This window comes from Leopardus geoffroyi, chromosome A1, assembly GCF_018350155.1.
Source record: "Leopardus geoffroyi isolate Oge1 chromosome A1, O.geoffroyi_Oge1_pat1.0, whole genome shotgun sequence".
Classification (NCBI taxonomy): domain Eukaryota; kingdom Metazoa; phylum Chordata; class Mammalia; order Carnivora; family Felidae; genus Leopardus; species Leopardus geoffroyi.
This window is the reverse complement of record NC_059326.1, coordinates 89,243,998-89,266,684: the sequence shown is the minus strand read 5'-3', so window position 1 is coordinate 89,266,684 and position 22,687 is coordinate 89,243,998. Positions and strand designations below refer to the sequence as shown.

The 22,687-nt window shown below is 48.4% G+C and overlaps 1 protein-coding gene across 7 annotated transcripts; it reads left to right on the top strand.

The window, feature by feature from the left end:
- The first annotated feature begins 272 nt into the window (after positions 1–272).
- On the top strand, positions 273–20,797 carry LOC123601297 (H-2 class I histocompatibility antigen, Q10 alpha chain-like). Of its 7 annotated transcripts, XR_006714045.1 has the most exons (11): positions 273–3,798; positions 6,944–7,051; positions 11,996–12,256; positions 13,366–13,641; positions 15,424–15,699; positions 15,813–15,932; positions 16,279–16,311; positions 16,572–18,198; positions 18,565–18,735; positions 19,809–19,951; positions 20,074–20,797. XR_006714045.1 is itself a non-coding variant. In XM_045484362.1 (8 exons), exons 2-8 carry the CDS (start codon positions 7,003–7,005, stop codon positions 16,634–16,636), a joined length of 1,080 nt encoding a protein of 359 aa, XP_045340318.1. In that variant the 5' UTR covers positions 273–3,794; positions 6,944–7,002; the 3' UTR covers positions 16,637–18,549. The 7 variants fall into 7 exon arrangements, 4 of the variants coding, with proteins under 4 accessions (XP_045340318.1, XP_045340291.1, XP_045340309.1 ...); XR_006714044.1 differs by lacking the exon at positions 18,565–18,735; XR_006714049.1 differs by lacking the exons at positions 18,565–18,735; positions 19,809–19,951; positions 20,074–20,797 and having other exon boundaries at positions 16,025–16,311; positions 16,572–17,120.
- Positions 20,798–22,687: the final 1,890 nt, after the last annotated feature.

The window sequence follows — 22,687 nt, the reverse complement described above, 5'->3', positions numbered from 1 at the left end:
TTTAAAATAAAAACATGGGGCACCTGGGGGGCTCAGTTAAGCATCAGACTCGATTTCAGCTCAGATCATGATCTCATGGTTGGTGGGGTAGAGCCCTGCGTTAGGCTCTGTATAGTGTGGAGCTTGCTTGGGATTCTCCTCTCTCTCTCTCTCTCTCTCTCTCTTTCAAATAAATGAACATTTAAAATAAAATAAAATAAAAATATATTCAAATAAACATTTAAAATAAAATAAAATAAAAATATAAACTGCAACACAGACTTATCAAAGATACAAATGAATTTAATGATACATGTCAAAGCAGACAAATGCCATTGTGTGGGAGGAGAGTAGGATGAGGGGATGGAACAGGAATGGGACTTGACTTAGTAAAAAGCTGTTATCCTTAAAGATAAAACTGTCAGTTATTTTTTCGGCAAAAAATGGGTTATTGGGGAATAGCAAAGAATAACAATTTAGGACAAGCAAGCTATGGCAAAACCATAGGCAAGTCTGGAGAACAAAGGAGAGAGCTGCTCTTTTACAGAGAAAAAGGGGAAGGTGGGAGGAGCTGTTATAAAAGCAAAGTCCATCGGAGCAAACTAGGAGTTCAAAGTACAGTGGCTTTTCATTCCAGGATGAGTGGTAACTTTATAATTAGCCTGTAGGGTGCAGAAATCTCATACCCCAAATAGGTAAATCCACAGATAGAATTCATATTGGTGGTAGAATGGGTTGAATAGTGTTCTCATATAGATATGCTGAAGCCCTAAGCCCCAGTGCCTGTGAATTTAACTTTATTTGGAGATTGGGTCTTTGCTGATGTACTGAACTAGAGTGGGCCCTAATTCAGTAATGGGTATCTTTATAAAAAGAGAAGAGACACAGAGGGAAGGTAGCCACATGAAGACAGAGGTAAAGCAAAGATTGGAATGAGCCTGCCATAAACCAAGGAAGCTGGAAGAGGCAAGGAAAGATTCTCCCCTAGAGCCTTTGGAAGGATCATGGCTCTGCCAACACTTTGATTTCAGACTTCTGGCCTTCAGGACTGTGAGAGGATAAATTCCTCATGTTTTAAGACACCCAAATTGTGGTCCTCTGTTTAAAGCAGTCACAGGAAAAAAATACAAGTGGTCACCACTGTCAAGGGGAGGCAGAAAGTAGGAGCAACTGTTTAACAGTTGCAACTGGGTACAGGGTTTCCTTTTCAGGTGATGGAAATGTTTTGGAACATTTCCGGTGAAATTGTTTAGAACTAAATAGAGGTTGAATAACATTGTGAATGGATTAAATGCCCCTAAAGGAGTGATAGGTATTAAGGAGGATGCTTGTGATGAGCAATGGGTGTTGTATGTAAGTGATAAATCACTGAATTCTATGTCTGAATCTAATACTACATTATATGTTAACTAACTGGAATTTAAATTAAAACTTGAAATAAAAAATAAATAAAATAAAAATAATGCATGCATACATACATCCTGCTGTGGTTTTGATTGATATTGAATTGAATCCATAAAGTAAAAGAGGAGAATTAACTATTTGAGACAACATGGATAGACCTAAAGGGTGTTACGCTAAGTGAAATAAGTTAGACTGAGAAACACATACCATAGGATTTCACTCATAAGTGGAATCTGAAAAAAATGAATAGGGGGCAGCTGAATGGCTCAGTTGGTTGAGCATCTGACTCTTGATTTTGTCTCAGGTCATGATCCCAGGGTTGTGGGATCAAGCCTGGCATTGGGCTCTGGGCTGAGCTTAAGATTCTCTCTCTCTCTCTCCCTCTGCCCTTCTTCCTAACTTGTGCACTCGTTCTCTCTTTCCAAAAAAAAAAAAAAAAAGAATTAAAAAATAAAGATGAATAAACAGATAAAAAGTAGAATCAAACCTATAAATACATAAACAAACTGATGGTTGCCAGAGGGACAGGGGGTAGGAGGTTGAACAAAATGGGTGAAGGGGAGAGGGAGATACAGACTTCTAGTTATAAAATGAATGAGTTGCAGGAATAAAAGGCACAGCATAAGGAATAAATTCAGTGATATTGTAATAGCAATGTGTGGGGACTTGTGGGGAATATAGCATAATATATAAACTTGTCGAATCACTATGTTGTACCTCTGAAACTAAAAAGCATTGTCTGATTATACTCAAATTTAAAAGAGTAAAAAAATAAAATTAGAGGACATATTTTTAAAGGAATACTTGAGGAGAACTGACAGCTAGTGAAGCTTCTGATCTGTGAATATGGTATAAGTCTTCTTTGTATGTTGGCTTTAATTTCTTGTCCAAATATTTTATATAATTCCCTTATGCATATATAAGAAAATAAATAGGAATTCTTATTTTTGCCCAGAAGAAGTAACATAACAGACACTCATTCTCACAATTGATGGAGATCTTTCCATGTCCATACACAGAGCATTCTCATTGTTTCATGACAAATAATACTGTACCTACATCCATAATGTGTCATTACATATGCAGCCAGCCTCCACAGATGTACTTTGGGTTTGTTTCCAACTATACTGAAGCTGTAATGAATGATGTTGGTTATTTGAGCAGCCAGCTCTAACTCCTCACTCCTCCTTTAACCTGGCATGTGGGCCACAGCCTTAATAGGGGTCAGGAACTCAGAAAATAGTCTGGCTCTGTAAGTGGTTTCTCCTAATCCAGCCCCCCATTTTCCAGTTTATGGGAGTGGGGAGTAAAGCTCCAGGGTAGCCCCTCCAGTCTCTGCCTCACCTTAACTTCATTTCTTCTGCTCCACTCCAGTTCTCCATCAGCATAGGTGACCATGCATATATGCACACACTCACCAAGATGTAGAAGAAACCATTTTAAAGCCTGAGCTCTTGGCTCCTTCCCTCAAGATATCATGCTTGGATGACTACTAGACAGGAAAGAGCTGACCCAAGATACAGAGTACATGGAGACATGACCTGGTAGGAGTCTCCAGACACCAGACTCAGCTACTAGAAGTGAGTGACAGTGGAGACTGTACCCAAGGAGGAGCTGAGATATACCTGCCTAGTGACACACGCAGGCCTGTAGGAACCTCTCTATAGAGCCCAGGGTGGAAAGTGGAGGAAGAGAAAGAGAAGAAAGAAGAGGGAGGGATGTGGGATTGCAGAACAGGGCAGGCAAGAACCTGAGGAGGCCAGGCTCCCTGCCCCTCCCCTCTCCAGAACTTCCAGCCAGAGTACCCTCATGTCCAGGCTGTTGCTGATGCTGTACTGCTGTCCTCCAGTTGGAAGTGATCAGAGCCATGCTTCTCTGCACGTCTGGACACATCCTCCTGATGCTGCAGGTGCTGCACCCCCAGTTCCACTTTCAGGTTACTATGGGCACACGGTGTAGCAGGAGTGGCAGGAGTCCTCTGACCTTTAAACACCCTTGAAACCAGGTGATCCTCACTGGCCAATTACCAACACGATTGGTTTTCCTATGTATATATAAAAGGGACCGTCGAGGAGCTGTGGGGGACAACGCGGAGGAGTGGGGGAAGCTGTGACAATGGCCGTGGGAGCCGCAGCCCGAGGCTGAAGGGGCCGGGCTGGAACTCCAGCTGAGCGAGGCGGGCTGAGGTCGCTGGTGCGCTGCCTTCCCAAAGCTGAGCTCTCTCGCTCTCCCCGGTTGGCGCCAGACCACCGACCCCACAGCTGAAGACCGACTCCGGGGAAATCGACGCCCTAGGGACGCGCGCAAGGCTGGCGGACACCTGCTGGCGGGTCTTCGGGAGCGCGCACGTCTGGACGCCGCCGTGGACAATGCTCCTGCTGCAACTGCTGTCGCTACTGCGGGAGCTCACGGCAGGTGACTGGGCGGAGAGTCTGGGGGCCAGGGGCAGAACCCCAATCGTTGCCCAGCAGAGCGCGGGTGGGGCTGGGGGAGGCAGGGAGAGATAGGCCACTTCCGGGTTTGGGGAACGAGGATGGTGGGAGAGCCGACCCAGGATTGTAGGAGACGCTAGCTAGGCCCTGCGTTAGAGCTCCTGTTTGCTGCCTCCCACGGTTACACCGGGATATGGATTAGAGTATACGGGAAACCGGCGGGACGTGGGGTGCTGGCGGTGACCCCGGCCTGGGACGCAGCCGATGCCATACCTTCTTGGGGGTGCCCTTGGGCACATCTGTTGGACGCCACTCGGTTTCTGGGGCCAGGTCCTCCAACAAGGCCCTGGTGAAGCCCTTGTGGAGTCAGGAATGTGAGAGCGGCTGGCACTTCCCCTGCTATCTAGCTGGGGCAGGCGCCCGCCCTTCGCGGTAGTCTCCCTGGAGCCTTAGCGAGGCTCTGTTGGGTTACCCGAGCATCCCCTGGCGTGGGTTGTTGGGTGAGGAAGATTTCTCTGACCTGGTCCGGAATTTCCATTCTTTCCCAATTTTAATTCCTCCAGCATTGGTAGCTGGGCCTGACATCATCCTGGACTCCCCCACCCCCCACCCCGCCCCCGGCTCCCATAGGGCACTGCCCATCCGGGCCGCATGTATACCCGAACATTTATTAGCACAGGCGGGGAAGTGTCCACCATCATAGAAGTAACAATAGCTGGTCACCCTTACGCCAGGCTCTATTTTAAGTACTTCACATACAAGAAGCCATTTCAACTCACAGAACACTTCTCAATTTACTGTTTACAGATTTAATGTACGGCTCAGGACGCTAGGTGGCAGGATCAAAAGTCGGATTTTTTTTTTTTTTTTTTTTTTAATGTTATTTTTGAAGGAGAGAGAGACCATGAGCGGGGAAAGGGCAGAGAGAGAGGGGGAGACACAGAAGCTGCGGTGGGCTCCAGGCTCTGAGCAGTCAACATAGAGCCTGATGCAGGGCTGGAACCCAGGAACCGTGAGATCATGACCTGAGCTTTTAAGTCCAACGCTTAACCGACTGCGCCACCCAGGAGCCCCAAAAGTCGGAATTCTTAACCTTTTCTATGCCTTAGACCCGGTGCCAGAATGTTTTCAATACATAAAATGAAATATATAAGATTACAAAGGAATCTGATTGTTTCTACAAAGCTATTAAAATCTTTTAAATAGAAATATAAATGTGTGAGATGTAGAATGTATGCTTCTAAGTTAACACGTTTAATAACGCACTGAATAGCAACAATTCCCAGAATTTGTAAGTAGTGAGATTAAAGCATATTTCCAGGTGTCTGCAACAACTGCATTGTGATTCAAAAACACCTGTGGCTTCTGTCTGAGAACAAAGCACAGGCCCTGCTAATCCTGCTGAGCTTTGTTGCCTTCATTCATCATGAGAGAAAAGCTAAATTTCAGCCAGAGGTTAGTGAAAATAAAGAGATTATTTTTTTTCCCTCCAAGTTGAGGCTCCAAAACTCAACAGGATGCATCTACAGAAGGATTCAGCCCTCAGCCTCCCATGGAAAACACTTGAAGGAGAATCAGCTTGGATGTCTGGGAAGAAGATTGGGGAAGAGTTTGGTACTTGGAATAGTGACCCCAAGGGCATGGGCCACTGTGTCTCTGGGCCAAGATTGTATAACCAGTCTTGGTTTTCAAGTTACATACAGCCTCTAGAGATTCTACTTACAGCACCCCCAAGTCCTCAGGTGTGATACAGGGGCATATGGGTGATTCTAGTTCTGCGTGGCAGGAATGGTCATGAGTGTGGGCACAAAGGCCCTGTAGTCTTTGTAGGGAATGGCCGGGATTGACTTAGGGAGACAGGACTCCAAACCAAAGAGGAGGAAAGGAGTGGGGGATAACCCCGGGGTTTACCAAACTGTAGGAGGGAGATGGCACACAGAGGGGAGGTAGCCAGAGGTTTTTGGCTGCCTGCTCACAACACTCCTGGATGCCAGTCTTTCCCTTTAGAAGCTAGGGAATGAGGAAGTGGCTTTCATGGGGACAGTTATCATGAGTGCTGCAGCAGGGAAGTTTGAAGTGGCTCAAACCTTAGAGGACTTGTTGAAGTAAAGAAAGCTGGACCCCACCCCCAGAGCTTTTCATTCAGTAGGGCTAGGTTGGGTCCTGCAAATTTGCATTTCTAGAAAATTCCTAGGTGATGGTGATACAGCTGGTCCTGGAACCACACTAGATTCACTAGCCTAGAATGTTCTTTCCTCCTCACCAACTCCACTGCCTGGTAACTCACAGCTGGTGAGATCCCCTCCAGGTTTCAGCCTATAAGGCCCCTGACCCCCGCACATTCCCACCCCAGGGTGTTTCTGGAGCCTGGTACTTCCTGTACCACAACACTCATCAGCCCTGCTCACCTTATTGGACCTACTTATTTAATTGTTCAATTGCCACCTCCTTGTCAGACCTGAGCTTCCTTGGGCCCATGTCTGTCTTGGTTTCTCTCTGTCCCCACACACACCCCCACCTAGCTCAGTGCCTAGCTCGTAGTAGTAGGTGCTCAAAAGATGTTTGCCAAATGAGTAATGTCACAAGGGGAGAGGTCAGGACTGGCCCAGGTGAGCAAGTGGACAAAGCTGGGCAGGGCCAGGCAGAGCCAAGAGGGCATGGGCTCTTCACCTGGCAGCACATGAGCATCACCTGGGAGGTTTCAGTGCCTGCTAGTGTCCTCTCCTCTTCCCTCCAAACCAACCAAATGTGTATCCGTAGCAGAATTGTCAAAGCTGCCAGGAGGTACAGGGGCAGCTGGTTGGAAAACCTCTGGCAGAGGTATCAGCAACCCAGCCCTGGCTTCCCTCTTAAGTGTGAACAGCCTGCCTCACAAAAATGCAGTAAAAATGTCATGAGTTAATCCTTATAAAGCTCTGGCACCAAGACCCAGAACTCAGCGCTGTTGGTTTTATACTTGCATGCTAAGGAAGTTTTTGGTCATTCCTGAGGCAAGGCTCCTATGTCCCTCTTCCCTTCCAATGTGCCTCTCTTTGTCATTTCATACCATCTCTCCAAGCAGAGACAAAGATGTGTAGGATGTTTATGCCTTGAGATTCATATTTCCCTTTTCCTTCTCCCCCATGCAGAGAGTCCCTGGGGGCTGCCTGTGGTAGCTGATGGCCCAGCTTCCTTAGCAAAGGTGGTGATGGCAGAACTGGCTGACCTGAAGTTAGAAAACAAGCCATGGCCTGGAGGTAAGGCTCTGCTCATGTGATGAAAAAGGAGGCAAGATGGCAGAGACCAGGAGCTCCCCCCCCCCCCCGCCCCCCGAGCTTACAGAAGGGCATGTACAGAGTCTGGGAACCTGATAGACTGTCTTTGCTTAGGTAGGGGACACAGAGGCCATACCCTCTGGAAGGTACCCCAGGGGGGCTTCACTTAGGTATCTTTCCCCACCCTCATCCCCCCCATACCCCAGCTCTCTTTTTCCCATGCCCACCTCTCCCTACCAGATAGGAAAGAACTAAGGCTAAGAAAATGATGTCCACAGAACCCTTCCTCCATGCCTATACTTCTTTGTGTTTATTACCTCACCAAATGCTCCAGTGGAGCAGGTCACAGAGGAAGAAACCAAAGCCGGAAGCTGTGAAATAAGGTCACACAGCTAGAGAGTTGTAATCCACATGGATTGTAGGGAGGTGGGGCAGATACAAAAACGTCTCCAGAGGTTGGGACAGGAAAGGGGTAGGGTACCTCATTCCCCACCATAGTCAGAGAAAAAGGGAGGCTGTGCATAAGAGGGCAGGACTGCCCCTTTTGTGTGTGGGGGGTGGGAGGGGTGGGTAATGTGGCCCAGTAACCAGGAATCAGCAGTGAGGGAAGGGGTGGATGATGACACAAAGCCTGAGGTAGCAGTGGGCATGTGGCCACTTTTGTGCCCCCAGCCAGCCACACACTGTTAGTCTTTATAATGTGTTCACTAAAGGGCAGGTGCAGTCCAGGGGACACCTTGAGAATCTGAATAATGCAGTCTGGCCCTGCTTTTTGCTACTGCTGTGAGCTTGGCAGTTGACTTTGCCTCTTTGGGGCTCAGTTTCCCCATAGACAGGAACAGGAGTGGCACAATACCTGCCTGATAAAATTGTCATGAGGGTTAATGGAGCCAAAATTTTGTAAAGTGCTTGGGACAGGGCCCAGCACCTAAGTGCTTTATAACTATTTTGTGATTTTAAAAAATAATACATTGATAGACTTCCCCTCATTTTTTAAACTAAAGTAACTGGCCACTAGAGCAGCTAATATTAATAAATAGAAATGTTACCTAGGAAGCAAATTGTGCACTTGCCCCAACGAAACAACCAGATGTGTGTTGGTGTCTTTCCTGCAGGCCTGAACTTGGATCTCTTGTTCTTTCCCACCTTCCCACACCTAGGAAAGAGCATGTCAGCACCTGTGCGGCCTCTTTGCTTCAGTGGTGGGAATACCAGGGTCCCTGCACCCTCACTCTGCGTTCCCCAGGCCTCAGTCTTAGTGGCAGCTTAAAGACTGGCACAGCTTTCAGAGGACATCTCTCTTCCCAGACTGTGCATCCTTCTCTCCTTTTCAGGGCAGCAGAACCTCCAGAGCTCATGGGTTTGAACTGCCCACCAAACTCACAAGACACAACAGACTTAAGTCTCATGTTATATGTATTTGTTTTCTATAGCTGCTATAACAAGGGGACCACGGGGTGCCTGGATGACTCAGTCGGTTAAGCGTCTGACTTGGGCTCAGGTCATGATCTCACTGTTCATGGGTTCGAGCCCTGCGTCCGGCTCTGTGCTGACAGCTCAGAGCCTGGAGCCTCCTTCAGATTCTGTGTCTCCCTCTCTCTCTGACCATCCCCCACTCGTACTCTGTCTCTCTCACAAAAATAATAAATAAACATTAAAACAAAATTTAAAATAAAAGGGGGGGGCACAACTTGGTAGCTTAAGACAACATACATTTATTCTCTTATATTTCTGAAGGTCAGAAGTCCAAAATGAGCTTCACTGGGCTAAAACTAAGGTGCCACAGGAAAGCTCCCTACAAAGGCTCTCAGGAAGAATCCATTTCTTTGCTTTTTCCAGCTTCTAGAGCTGCATGCCTTGGCTCATGGCACCTTCCTGCCTCTTTCTCTGTTCCATCTTCACATCATCTTCTCTGATAGTCATGGAATCTTCCTCTGTCTCCGTTTCATAACAACACATGTATGGCCTGCCTAGATAATCCTGGATGATCTCCCCATCTCAAGATCCTTAATTTTTTATTTCTTTTTATTTTTTATTTATTTTATTTTTTAACCTTTTTTATTATATTTTTTTTACAATCATCATTAAGCTCAAGATCCTTAATTTAATCACACCTACAAAATCCCTGTTACTGTATAAGGTAACATTCATAGGTTCTAGGGATATCTTGTGGGAGTGGGGGGCATGATTCAGCTACCATACTGTGCTCCCTTAGTTGTGGAGGAGGCAGGACAGAAACTACAACATGCATGGCTTCCCCACCACTCAGGAGGCCCAGCAGCTACCCAAGGGCACAGGCTCTTTGCCCTCCATCACCCCGCAAACAAGCAGAGCTTCTGCAGATCACAGCCAAGGAGCGGGTGCGTCACCTTAACATAGAGAAGCCACAACCTCTGTTCCTTTCAAGGCCTGCATGCCTGTTTACAGCTCCCAGCCCAGGAGCATCCCACTAATCTTAACTCAGTGGTTTGCAAGGAAACAACACCCTGAGACTCAGTCATTTCCCAGGAGGCCCACACCAGTCCAGACCTGGTATCAGTTCTTCACTCAAACACTTTCAACGTTGATCCCTCTCACCCCCCATAAGAAGGTTTCATCAGTGTGAGAAGAGGGCTCCTCTGTATTCTTCCTAAGCTTAGAAAAAGCAGGCTTGGGGCACCTGGGTGGCTCATTCGGTTAAGCATCCAACTTCGGCTTATGTCATGATGTCACAGTTCATGAGTTCGAGCCCTACATCAGGCTCTGTGCTGACAATTCAGAGCTTGGAGCCTGCTTCGGATTGTGTCTCCATCTTTCTCTGCCCCTCCCCGCTCGCTCTCTCTCTCTCTCTCTCAAAAATAAATAAACATTTAAAAAAAAAGAAAGAAAGAAAAAGAAAAAGCAGGCTCTGGGGAGAGAATCTGGGCTCTTCCCTTTCTAGCTACGACTTTGGGTGCTGTACTTGCCCTCCCCTGGGCTTCAGTTCCCTCATCTGCGAAACAGGGCCAATCACATCAACTTCTTGGGTTTATCCTAAGAATCAACTGAGATGGTGAATGAAAAGCAGTTAGACTGGTGCAGGGCACACAGTGGTCACTGTCCAAAAATGACAGCTCTGATCATCATCATTGCCCTTCATGTTGTTGTTTTTTGTCCAACTCAGTAAACGCTGGAAGTGTCCACTGTATGCTAAGCATGGTGTTCTTCCAAGACCTGTGGAAACACTAGTGGCACAGTCGGATGCATTGCCCGCCTTCATGGAGCCCACAGTTTCATAGGGAGCCCAGAGACCCCTGAGGGATGTCTGGGTGGAATCAGAAGGGGTTCCTGGAGGAAGGGACACTGACCTTCAAACCTGAGGGCTGAGGAGACATTGGCTGAGAGAAGAGAGGGAGCAGCAGGAACTGCAGGTACAAAGCACCTGGGCAGAGTTTGATGTGGTTATAAAATAGCAGAAGGAGTTGTGAGGATGGGGATGCATTTGACTCATCCCTTCATATCTGAATATTCAAATGTTAACCACCTGTTGTGTGCCAGCAGCTGTTGCAGGCTGGGAAAGAAGGATGATCCTTTTTTTTTTTTTTTTTTTTTTTTTTTGAAAGAGAGAGCACAAGCGAGAGGCAGAGAGAGAGGGAGAGAGAATCCTAAGTAGGTTCCATGCTGTCAGTGCAGAGCCCAACACAGGGCTCAATCCCATGAACCCATGAGATGACCTGAGCCAAAATCAAGAGTAGGATGCTTAACCGACTGAGCAGCCCAGGTGCCCCAGGAGAATGATCCTTACAGTAATCTTTGCCCTTGGGGAATGGATGTTACAGGGGAGAGACAGACTATGAACAAGATAAACAGATAAAGTGCATGTTCTCTAGGAGGTGGTAATAATGCCCTAGAGAAAAACACTGTTGGGAGTGCTGGGGTTGTAAGTATTTAACAGAGTGGGCAAGGAAGGCTTTACTGGGAAAGCAGCATTTGAACAAAACCTGTTTTTTTTTTTTTAATGTTTATTTATTTTTGAGACAGAGAGACAGAGCATGAATGCGGGAGGGGCAGAGAGAGAGAGGGAGACACAGAATCTGAAGCAGGCTCCAGGCTCTGAGCTGTCAGCACAGAGCCTGACGCGGAGCTCGAATTCACGGACCATGAGATCATGACCTGAGCTGATGTCGGATGCTTAAACGAGTGAGCCACCTAGGCGCCTCCTGAGCAAGACCTTTTAAAAAATTAAGGGAGTGAGCCCTGGGTGAATCTCTGAGAAAGGTGGACTGAGGTTTTTTTTTAAAAGATACAGCATTTGTTTTCGTAGCTTGAGTCAGGCCTGGCTGCTAAATAGATTTCATCTCCAGCATCAAGTTGAATGGATGAGTTGGTGCTTCTGGAGATAGTGGAGAACAAATATTAGGGCAGCATTTGGACATAAAGAGAAGAGATGACTAGCACTGTCTGGTACAGGAACAGGAGCAAGTGGAGAGTGCAGTCAAGATGCCACCAACTTGGCAGCAATGGTTCAAACCAGGAGTGATGGCTCAGCTTCATCAGGCATCTCTGGGGAATGAATAACTTCACGTAAATTAAGCTTAAAAACAATCAATTTTTTTTAATCATACCTTTTTTATTGTGAGACGGAAAAACAGTAATCATACTTACAGAGATGAGTGTAAAGCATGAGCAAGTAAGCCTGAGTCAGGAGCTGAGAAACTTCCTAAAAATAAAGTCCACAAGCCTGAGCAAATAAACTTTGGCCTCAGTGCTTGCTTGCTTGCCTGATTGATTGATTCTTTATTTAAACTATTTGGATACACTTATTTTCCTAACTGAAATTCTCAGTTCTTGCTCTTACTGATAAGCAAATACTCTGGATAGGTTTCCACCGCCAATCCCATCAGTCACCCAACCTGTGGTGCAGATCCTGGCAGTGCATAGGAGCCTTATTGTTTCATATCTTCACAGGGACACACTCTCTCCACTACCACTACCTGGCCCTATCAGAGCCAGGCCCAGGCCTTCCTCAGTTTCTGGCTGTAGGCTACGTGGACGACCAGCCTTTCATCCATTATGACAGTCGTGTGGACAGAGCCAAGCCCCAGGCCCCATGGATGGCAGCCGTGGACACCCAGTACTGGGAAACAGAGACCCAGAAGCAGAGAGCCTGGGCAAAGGTGCAGCAGGTGGAGACATGGACCGTGATGGGCTACCACAACCAGAGCAGTGGTGCGTCAGAGGCTCCTGCCACCCCACATCCTCCTTCCTTCATACTTTGCATGCTGACCCTCTGGGGAGCCATGCCCTTCCAATTGGGAACAGAGGTCACTCCACTGAGCCCATAAGAGGGTACAAGGCATGCTCCTGATGCATAGCTTTCCCACCATAAGGACCAAGCAGGGGCCATAGGGGCCTTCAGAATAAGTTATGGCTCCAGTGGCCAGCCCATTGGGCTAGCACAGCAAGCATCCACAGAAGTTAGGGACTCACAACACCTCCCCTTCAGCTACCCATGGTTCCAGACCTCAGCAGACTGGCAGAGGCAGAGGCTTTTCCCTACCTCATCCCTCATCCTCACCAAACACTTAAATCACACCCACCCACCAGGCTCTCAGACACCAACTCTGCCATGCAGGGAGGGAAGCCAAATGAACTTGAACTAGGCAGACAGCTCAGGGTGGGAAAGAGAACCTAGTTAAAGACCTCTGCTCTACCCAGTGTTAGGAATAGCATTCTCTCAGGCTTCTGCTTCCTTATCTCAGCAAAGGCTAGCTCATGCCTACTGATGGCTGCTGCTAATGCTGCATGTGTGCTTGTGGGGCACTTGTTCTCAGCCCTTTCCCATCCTGTCCCTGGAAACCCAAACTGAAGCCTCACGTCCCAGATGCCTCAGAGGGAGTAGATGTAAAAGCCCAAGGCTGGGACAAGCTATACATTAGCCCAGGAGCCCCAGAATAATAAGCATGACCAGCCCCCAGGTGCTGTGGCAGCAGCCAGGTTCACAGTTTAACATTTCTTTCACATCTCTGAAATTGGGGTGTGATTTCATCTTACCACAAGTGTATTTTAAGGACATCTTACTTCCATAAGTAGCAGAGTTTTCCTTCTAATAACAATGCCTGTAGTTATGTATGCAAGTGTTCTCACGTGAAAAGCCCAACGGGTTTCTCAGCCCTGGCCTGCTCATGAAAATTACCCAGGGAGCATTTTTTGTAAATGGCACCACTCTGACCCCCTCCCATCCTTCAGAGGCACCCATGGGTGGTGGGCTTCTCCCCAGCCTCAGGGATACAACCTATAGCCCAGGCAAACCGCAGCCTGCTTGCCCACATGCACAGGCACACACAGCACTCAGCGAACGTTCGGCTGTGAGATCCGGGAAGACGGCCGTACCAGCAGCTTCTGGCAGTTTGGCTTTGATGGCCAGGACCACCTGTCACTGGACCTGGAGACTCTGAGCTGGGTGTCAGCCAAGCCTGTGGCTGTGCAGACCAAGCGTTGGTGGGAAACAGAGCGCTGCTATGCCGAATACGACAAGGCCTACCTGGAGGGCCTCTGCCTCACTTCCCTGCACAGGTACCTGGAGCTGGGCAGCCAGAGCCTCACCCGGAAAGGTAAGGTGCAGCCTGTGGCAACACAGAGGGGCCCACACTCCCGTTCTCGAGGATCTTGGCGGGGTGAGGAGATAGGCTGTGTTTCCCTGGCTCAGACAAGCCCAATTGGCCCCAGAAAGAAGGCTGACTAGCCAACAGCTTTCTCAAGTAGGGCAGCATAGAAGCTTGGACCTTGGGCCCTCATTCCAGGTGAGGTAGAATGGGGAGTTCATGCCCCATGATATGGTCTTGGTGAATGAGGCTCTGACTCTGGGCCTCATTTTATTCATCTATAGAATAAGTAGGTTAAACTAGTTGGCTCATAAAGTCCTTTGCGGGTTTAACATCCTGTGGTTCTCCTTGGGAAATGCACCTCAGGCCCCAGGGGATAGCATCCATCACTAGGCCAGTCCCTGGACTACTAAGGACTGCCAGGGAAGCTGAGGCTCTTTGCCCCTACACCCCACATGCTAAACATACTCCTCAGACTTCAGGTGCATCCTAAGTTCTTGACTCCAGCCAGCAGGGCTGGAGATACAAGGACTAGGATGGACCCTAGGGAAGGTGGGTGCATGGGGGTGCTGAGGCAGAGGCCTCACTGGCTACTAGTGGGTAGGGCTGGTCAGAACACCCAACACACCATGGATGTTCAGTGATGGACTGGTGGGATGTGAATCAGCTGAGGCAATGGAGAGGACATTCCTTGAAGGGAAGGCAGGGAAAATAACATCAAGAGAAGATGTGATTATGAGAGTAGAGTGTGTGTGTGTGGGGGGGGGGGGGTGGTCAGGGCTCAGGTACTGGAGCCTAGCCTGCAGATCCATGTCCTGGCTCCAGGACTGGCTAGCTGTGTGACCTTGGGCAAGTTACTTGCCCTTTCTGTGCCTGAGTTTCCTCATTAGTATTACAGGGATGGTAACAATAGCCCCTGCCTCCAAGAAGCACCATATTGGTGTTTTAAATGAGTGTTGAGCTCTCATCCAGCACCAGGGGGATGTTCTACACACATATCACCTGATGAATTCATCAGGAATCTCCACAGAAACAGAACCAACAGGATGTGTTTAGAGAGAGAGAAAGAGAAAGGGACATATTTAAGGAATCTGCCCATGTGATTGTGGAAGCTCGGGAGTTCCAAGATCTGCAGTTGGCAAACCTGGAGACCTAAGGGAGCCAGTGTTTCAGTTTGAAACTATAGTCAGGAAAAGACTGATGCCCCAGCTGAAGGTAGTTCCTTCTTACTCAGACTTTTTGTCCTGTTCAGATCTTCAAGTGATTGGATGGAGTCCACTCACATTGGGGACAGCAATCTGCTTTACTGAGTCTACTGATTCAGATGTGAATCTCATCCAGAGTAATGCTTGAGCAAATGCCTAGGCACAGTGTGGTCCAGTAAAGTTGACACATAAAATGAACCATCACTCACGGATTATGTCATTTGGAACAATCCTGAGAGGAAAAAACAAAGAATCCCCATCCGGCCCTGAGAGACTGAAGGATTGTGGACAGGAGTCAGGCTGGGCTTCAATTCCAGGCTGTCTGGCTCCAGAGCTACACACATGACCACCTCATTCCAAAGTGAGGGAAGGACCATCCTTCTTGCCTTCACTTCTTGTTAGACACCTACCATGTGCAAGAAGTCATGGAGGAAGTATGTAAAGTCTCTGAGAAAGCCACAGGGTTTCTGTGGGTAGAAGGGGTGTCCTCCACCCTGGAAAATGCTAGAGCAGCCCAGGATCAGGCATGAGGAATGAGCAGAGAGCAGCTTCTCACCAGCCTTCCTCCCTCAACCTCTCTCTGCAGAGCCGCCCAAAGTGCAGGTGACAAGACACACAGCTGAGGATGGGAGCATCACACTGAGATGCTGGGCCCGGGGCTTCTACCCACGGGACATCTCATTGAGCTGGTGGCTGGGGGAGGAGGAGCTGGTTCAAGAGACCGAGTATGTGGAGACACGCCCCAGTGGAGATGGTACCTACCAGACATGGGCGGCCGTGCGGGTGCCAGCCAGGATGGAGAATGGGTGCATTTGCCATGTGCAGCACTCCAGCTTGAACCATACACTCACTGTGGCCTGGGGTGAGGAGATGGGCTTGGTAGAGGGGATGAGGAGGAGCAGGGGAGGGTCCAAGGGAACCCAGAGATAGTCCCATGGCATGGGGCTGGTGCCCCCTTTTCTCTGCCGTCCTTAGAAGCACCCTCTCATCAGTCGATAACCAGTGACAAGGTTATCTTCATCATCTTCACCATCTTCACCATCACTGTCTTGCTGGTGGTTGGAGTTTGGATTTTCATCAAGCAGTACTCTCAAGGTAGGTAGGGAAGAAAAAAAAAGTGGTGGAGGGTCCTCACCGCCAGCTCAACCCTATAGGGAGGAATGCTCTGCTCCCATCCCTTCCACCAGAACTGTTCTCTCTTGGGGAGAAGCAACTACTATTGAACACCTGTCCCCATCTGTGGAAAAGCCCAAGTATCCCCACCCAATAGCCATACATTGCCCTAAAGACACTGTGGATCACACAGCCAGGGAAGACCACTAGGATTGACCTTCAAAAGACCCGAGAGGGGGAGAGGGAGTGGAAGGTGGGTACCTGGGACCCCCCCCCCCCCCCGCCTACCACCCACCTAGTCTCTCCTTTTGTGTTCTTTTTCCCATAGCCAGGAATAAGGAATCTTGCAAACAAGCCCCAGGTGATTGTGGGATGGGTGGGTTGGGGAGAGGAAGCCCCAGGTGCTCCCAAGCATGGCTAAGATGCCTGAAAACCAAAAATGGAGGCAGGGTGGTGGGTGGAAGCTTTCCGTCTCCAGCATGGCCTCATCCCTCACCCTCTGTTCCCTCCCACCATCTGGGAGCCAGGTGGAGGGGGCAGGGAGCACTCCATTGAGCCACTGCTGAGTTTGGGAGAGGGCTGGGGAGCAGTCTGGATCACCTCCCTACTTTCTCCCTGCAGGTGGAGAGGAGCCTCATAATTCCCAAAACCCAATGAGCGTGGAGGCTGCTCAGCTGCTCTGCTGACACAAGTTCACTGTCACAGATCAAGGAGGTGTTTTATAGAGGGTTTGGGGGCATCCAGTGTGCTAGCTGGCTGGCAGTGGTGATCCAACTGTGAAGGGCCCACCCCACCTCAAAACTGAGCCCTCCTCAGCTCCATCAGCCTCATCACAAGCAGTCTGGGCCACTAAGATAGATTTGCCATCTTCCTGAAGTCCTTTTAAAAGTCTAATTGTCTCCAGTTTGGGGGCGTGGGAAGGAGGGCAGTAATAATTCCTCAGATCGGTTCACACTTGACAATTTGCACGATAATTTCATGTAAAGTGTAAATCCCACCTGAGCCTCTCAGGTACTCTGTGAGTTCGGTGATGGTATTCTCACCTCCACTTCCCCAACATGGAAACCACAGCTATGGGAAGTTAAGGAAGAACCAGAAGAACAGTCAAGGAGTTATGGGGGCAGCATGGCCAAATGCCTACCTCCTTTTATAAATGTGTTCTTGTGTGTATGTATATTTTCTTTTGTAAAGATTGGAGTGTTGGGGGGTGTGAGGATATGTGGTTCCTGCAGGGTGAGGGTGGGTGTGTGAGGACAAGGGGGTCCATGATGTGTGTGAGGGTGTGTAGGGAGTGACGGTGTATGGGGCGGGGGGTGTGTGTGGCAGGGGGTGACTTTGTGTGTATGAGAAGTTCAAGGGACAGGTGCCCAGGGACCTGTTAGCCCAGGGCAGCTGAAGGATGGAAAACAATAGTCAGTATTTTCCATCCTGTCCTCTTGAATGGTTTGAATTTTTACAATAAGTACATGTTACTTTTACAATAAGGGGAAGAGAAGTTTCACTATGTCCTGTGGAAATGCTTGTTAAGAATTCTTGTTAAGGATGTGTCTGGGAAGGTCCAGCCTCTCCTTCTCTGAATTTCAGTATAGCAGAAACCCTACGTCTCCTTTGTAAATAAGAATCTCCTGGGGAGCACACATTTTTGTTTATTCAGAGAGCAGTTCAAGTCTCACGGCCAGCCAGCAGATGTGCAAAGGGAGAGGACTCCAGAGCCACAGCAGAGGGACCACTCCACTGGCATAAAGGACACAAGCTTGGGCCCTTCACAGGGCACCCTCTGCCTCTCTGTAGAGCCCCAAGGCATGACTAAGCCTCTTGTGGGGATTTCTGAAACCTTCATGTCTGCAGCCCTGGGAGGCCCCAAGCTGAAGGATGTGAAAGATTTGTGATACTAGACAGATTCAGCCTGCCCTGGTGGCCTGAAGAACCTCAGCAGTGAGTTTGCAATTATGTGATTGCACTGAAAATGTGTCTCTAATGTCTGTCTGCCTGTCTTAGTGCTGCCATCAGGATCCATGCTGTGCTGGTTCTGAGCACTTTTACATGTACTAAACTGTGTGATCCTCATAACACGCCTGTGTGGGAGAATTAATAATCCTGTGCTACAGGTGAAGACATTGAAGCCCAAGGTCCTATGGCTGGTTTGTGCCAGAGCCAGGACATGAAACCAGGAAGTCTGTGGCTACAGTCTGGGCACTTCACTACTGCACCAAAAACCTCAATGACATCTGTGCCATTCTGTAAATGGGTACGTAAGCACAAATCTGCAATCCCTTATCTGCAATTGTGAAAACCCTAACCCAAAACCAGAAGTTCCTTCCTTATTTTGGCATCAAAACCCAACCTGAAGTGAAGTGAGGCTATTTGTAGGCCAGTGTGCCTTTTCACAATTTTCCACAGATATATTGATATATTTGATTATGGAGTGGTGCCCCAGACAAACTCTGGAGATGTTATGTAACATTCAGCATCTGTACTTTGGCATTTTCTAAAGCCCAAAGAATTCTAAATTCTTAAATACATCTGGCCCCCAGGGTTTCAGGTAAGGGCTGTGGACCTGTATTAATAAGATTTTGTGATAATAAATATTTTATTTTTACACTTGTCTGTACAGTGAAAATGTTGAGGCACAAGGTGGGTCTGGCCCACACCAATGGAAGGCACAAGTGCCTGTGCTGACCTTTGAAGATGTGCTTAGGATCTCCAGAGCAAAGGTCAAAACTCCATCCCTGAGGAGGATGAGGGCCCAGTGTATTTGTGGAGAAGCAGATGGGAGGAGGCTCTGGTCAGTCAGTCTCACTTTGAATTAGTATAGCTACGTCACATTTCTGTCCCCCTACCCCCAAAGACATCAGGCTCCTTCACCCACAGCTAACTTTACCCACCCCATCCTCCAGCATTGGTCCTGCCTAGTAAAGCATAGGCCTTAGACCAGCAGTTTGTGTGGCTTCTTTGATACAGAGGGTTTGTAAATTCAGGGAGCCTTAGACGAGGTACTCATCCCACTGACACTGGCTTCTATAAGTGTGAGCCTTGGGCAGAATGGGCTAGAATTTCCTGTTCAGTTCTGCACATCTCTATGTGCAGAACTCTGAGAACTTCTTGGGCTGCAGGATTGTAGGACCATCTCTCTGATGAGGAGAGAGGGCAGAAAGGCCACGGACTGATACAGTTTCAGAACAGTGCCTACAGGATGGCAGCAGAGCCCCAGCCACCTGCCACAATCCAAAGGGTAGGGTCACCACTTATCAGAGTGGCCTCATTGGCTACTTGGTTTAGAAATTGTCTGAGGGCTTGGGCTATGCTGTCTGTATCTGCCCTAAGTAGCCATTCCTTTTTTTCACCTCACTTCCTTTTCCTGATGGCTTTCCTCAACCTCCACCTACCTGACCTTCCCGGTAGTGGGAACCTGACATCTGCATGAGAACCTGGGACTCTGGGGACAGGGCCTGGTAGACAAAAATATCTTGAGGAGAGGGGTGGCCACTACACTGCCCCCTAACATGGAGGGGGGGGCTGTTTTCCCCTTTCCTGAGTCCTACTAACCCAATAACTTCTAGTTCACACCCCTGAAAGAATCTGATCTTCTTGTTGCCAAGGGCACCACCATTCTGACCTTCAGGAAGTATCTGCTCTATAACTGGATTATGAGATCTTGGCAACTGAGCATCCTTCAGCTTTATTTTGTTTCAATCATATTTCCTTTACAGACTAGTTCAGTGTTTTGCCTATGGAACCATAAAATAAATTTTAGACCTAAAGGAACCCCATATAGCACCCTACAAGCCCCTGATAATTTGACACACTCTCCCCCACAAACCCCATGATCATGCCACCTCTTTCTGCTTCTCATGTTAGAGTCCTTCCTGTCCAGGATGTCAGCTCTCTCCAGTGCACATCTCTCTTTCTCTTCCACCCACACCCCAAGCATATATTGGTTTAAGTCCAGTGCACCTGCAAAACCTGAGACAAAGGAACATGCACCAGCACATCATGGCCAGGTAGGAGGTGAACCTGGGAGTCCCGAGTCTAATTCCACAGAGGGATGAACAGGCCCAGAAAATAGGGTGGTCTCGCTTAACCCAGGCCTTGCTCCCTCTCCCATTTTTGTTTCTCTGCTTAGCAATGGCTGGTCAGTGATCTCAACCAAAAGACAGGGGCTCTGGACCCAGAAGGACCAGCCTAGATGCCCTGCCTGCCTACCTCCCTGGTTCTTTCCTCAGCCACTCCTGCCTGGAGAGAAGCTCATGAGAGGACAGAAGGCAAACACAGAGGGAGTTCATCTGAGCCCCAAGTGTTCCCCTGGGTGCCCCCTGATTACTACCACAGTCTTAGGAGTAGACAGAGGCAGGAGGGCAAGTGAGGAGGGTTCTAAGCACACTTGGAAGCAGTAAAGGGGCCTACAAATCTGGCAAGGACAGGAAGACAGCTTTGCAAAAAATCACAGACCCACAGGAAAAGCAACCTTCTCACCCAGCAAGGCAATACTTCCACTAGCTGCTCCTGAGAACTGCTTCTCTCTCTCAGCCCAGACTGGCCTGGCCTTGGGTCAGAACCATGGGATCTCCATCCACAGGCCATTCCCTCACTCACAGAGGCCAAGACATCTTCCCCACGGGAGGAATGCTACATCAGACTTCTCTAGTCTTCAGGCTGCACTGAGATACCCCTCCACTGACACAGATCTTACCTGCTAGCCCTCTGGACTCTAGTCCCAAACCACGACTTTTTCCAGACCACCATATTTAGAGCAGAATTCAGTGTGGCCTGGAATTGTGCTTTGTGATGATGTGTCGAATGAATGAATGCATTGATTAATAAATAATAAATTATGAGTATTCAATGAATATTAGCTTCTATGTCCACCAAATACAAGGCTTCCTTACAGGCTATCCCCATTGCAGCCTCAGTCCTGTAAGTAACTGCACTGTTCCAATCCTAGAATGCCACACCTACTCTCCCCACAGCCTCCAGGAATTCTCTGAGACTTGTGCTCAGGTCATGCTCCCAGAAGCCCTCCTAGCCATCCCTGCTCTGAGGTTCCATGATGCCCACAGCACATGTCTCTCGGGTGTGTCCAGGCAGTCAGGGTCTGGCCAGCAACAAAGACCAGGAGGAAGGCCCAGTCCTGGACGAGTCTTTTTTTTTTTTTTTTTTTTTTAATCCCCTAACTTCCTGAAGAAGCTCACAGACCAATGTAAACAGAAGAGGATTGAAGACACAGGCTGTTTCATTTGTGTCTCTTTAGCCTTGCCCCTAGACTGCCACGTAACTGAATAGTAAGTTCCAGAATGGAATCACACAGCTTCACCTCAAGACAAACAGCTAGGGAAAAGGGAGTCAGTCTGCCAGTCTGCCCTATGCCAAAAGGCTGACCCTCAGGTTTCTCTAGGCCTGCTTCCTGGCCACATTGACGGAGCCACATGCTAGAGCAAATCCAGGACAGGGAGAGATCCAGAGAGCCAAAGCATTGCAGTGAAAATGGAGGAGAAGCTGAGCCTGAGTTAAGGAAGATGAAGGCTGTGCCAAAACTCATTTTCCCTTCACAGAGTACTAAGCTCAGAAGGCAAAATCTGTCCTTGCAACCACCTCCTGAGACATTTGCCTGGGAAGAAACAGCCAGCGGGAGGGAGCTAGGGAGTGTCTGAGAATGTTGGGAGCAGGGAGAATATTGCAGGCTCCAAGTTAGACCTGACCATGAATCAGATGGGGCTTGGGGGGTTGGGAGGGTGGATTCTTACCCACACAGGCTCCCTGATCTTCCCCACCAGGACACCAGAGGAGAAGACACAGGGGAACTGTCCTGGATCATATGTCTTCCATCCAGCATCTGTCCCCATCAGGAAATGGGGTGCCTGGCACTCATCATCTTCAACTCTAAAGGCTAGCTGGAAAGGAGGTGGTGAGGTGAAGAGAATGCTCTTTGAAAGAAATGAGTTGGGGGACAGGTTGAGCTTGAGGTGTCCCCTAAAATCCCTGATAATGACAACAGGCTGCTCCTGAGATCCCTAACTTTGTGTGCTGCCTGAGGACTGGTACCTCATGCTAGCTGACCTGGTCTGCTCTGGGGAGGTGCCAGCAAGGAGAGGCCTGGGGTAGCACTCCAGAGGCCTAGTTACTACCTCTCACTCAGCCTCAGTGTCCCACTCTGGTCCAGCCCCACCCATCCCAGTGAAATAACCAAAGTGCAGGGGGCTCTTAATTCCAAGGTTTAAATAATAACAGTTAAGTAGGATGTACTCAAAACTAAACCTATGTATCCCTCTGACCTAGTAACTTGACTCCTAAATCTTACATCCAGAAGAAGAAAATCCATACATATGTTCACTAAATGACAGATTCAAGTGTTCAAAGCACTGTTCATAATAGCCCCAGACTGGAAACAACCCAAATGCCTCTCAACAGAAGAACAGGTAAACAAATTTGCTCTACTTACACAATGGAGCAGTTATACCAAATTGGAATGAAGAATTTACTACTACATACAACAGCATGGATGAATCCCCTGGACATTAAGTAAAATGAAAGAAGCCAAGCATAAAAGCACACATTGTATGTTCCATTTTGGTGAAGTTCACAAAAAGACAAAACTAATCCATGGTTACAGAAGTCAGGGTAGTGCTTGCCTGCTATGGGGAATGAGTGGAAATGGACATGGGATTTCTGGGGATGCCCATTTCTTGTTCTCAAGGTATAACTTTGAAATTTTTTTGGAGCTATAAATTTATGATTTGTGC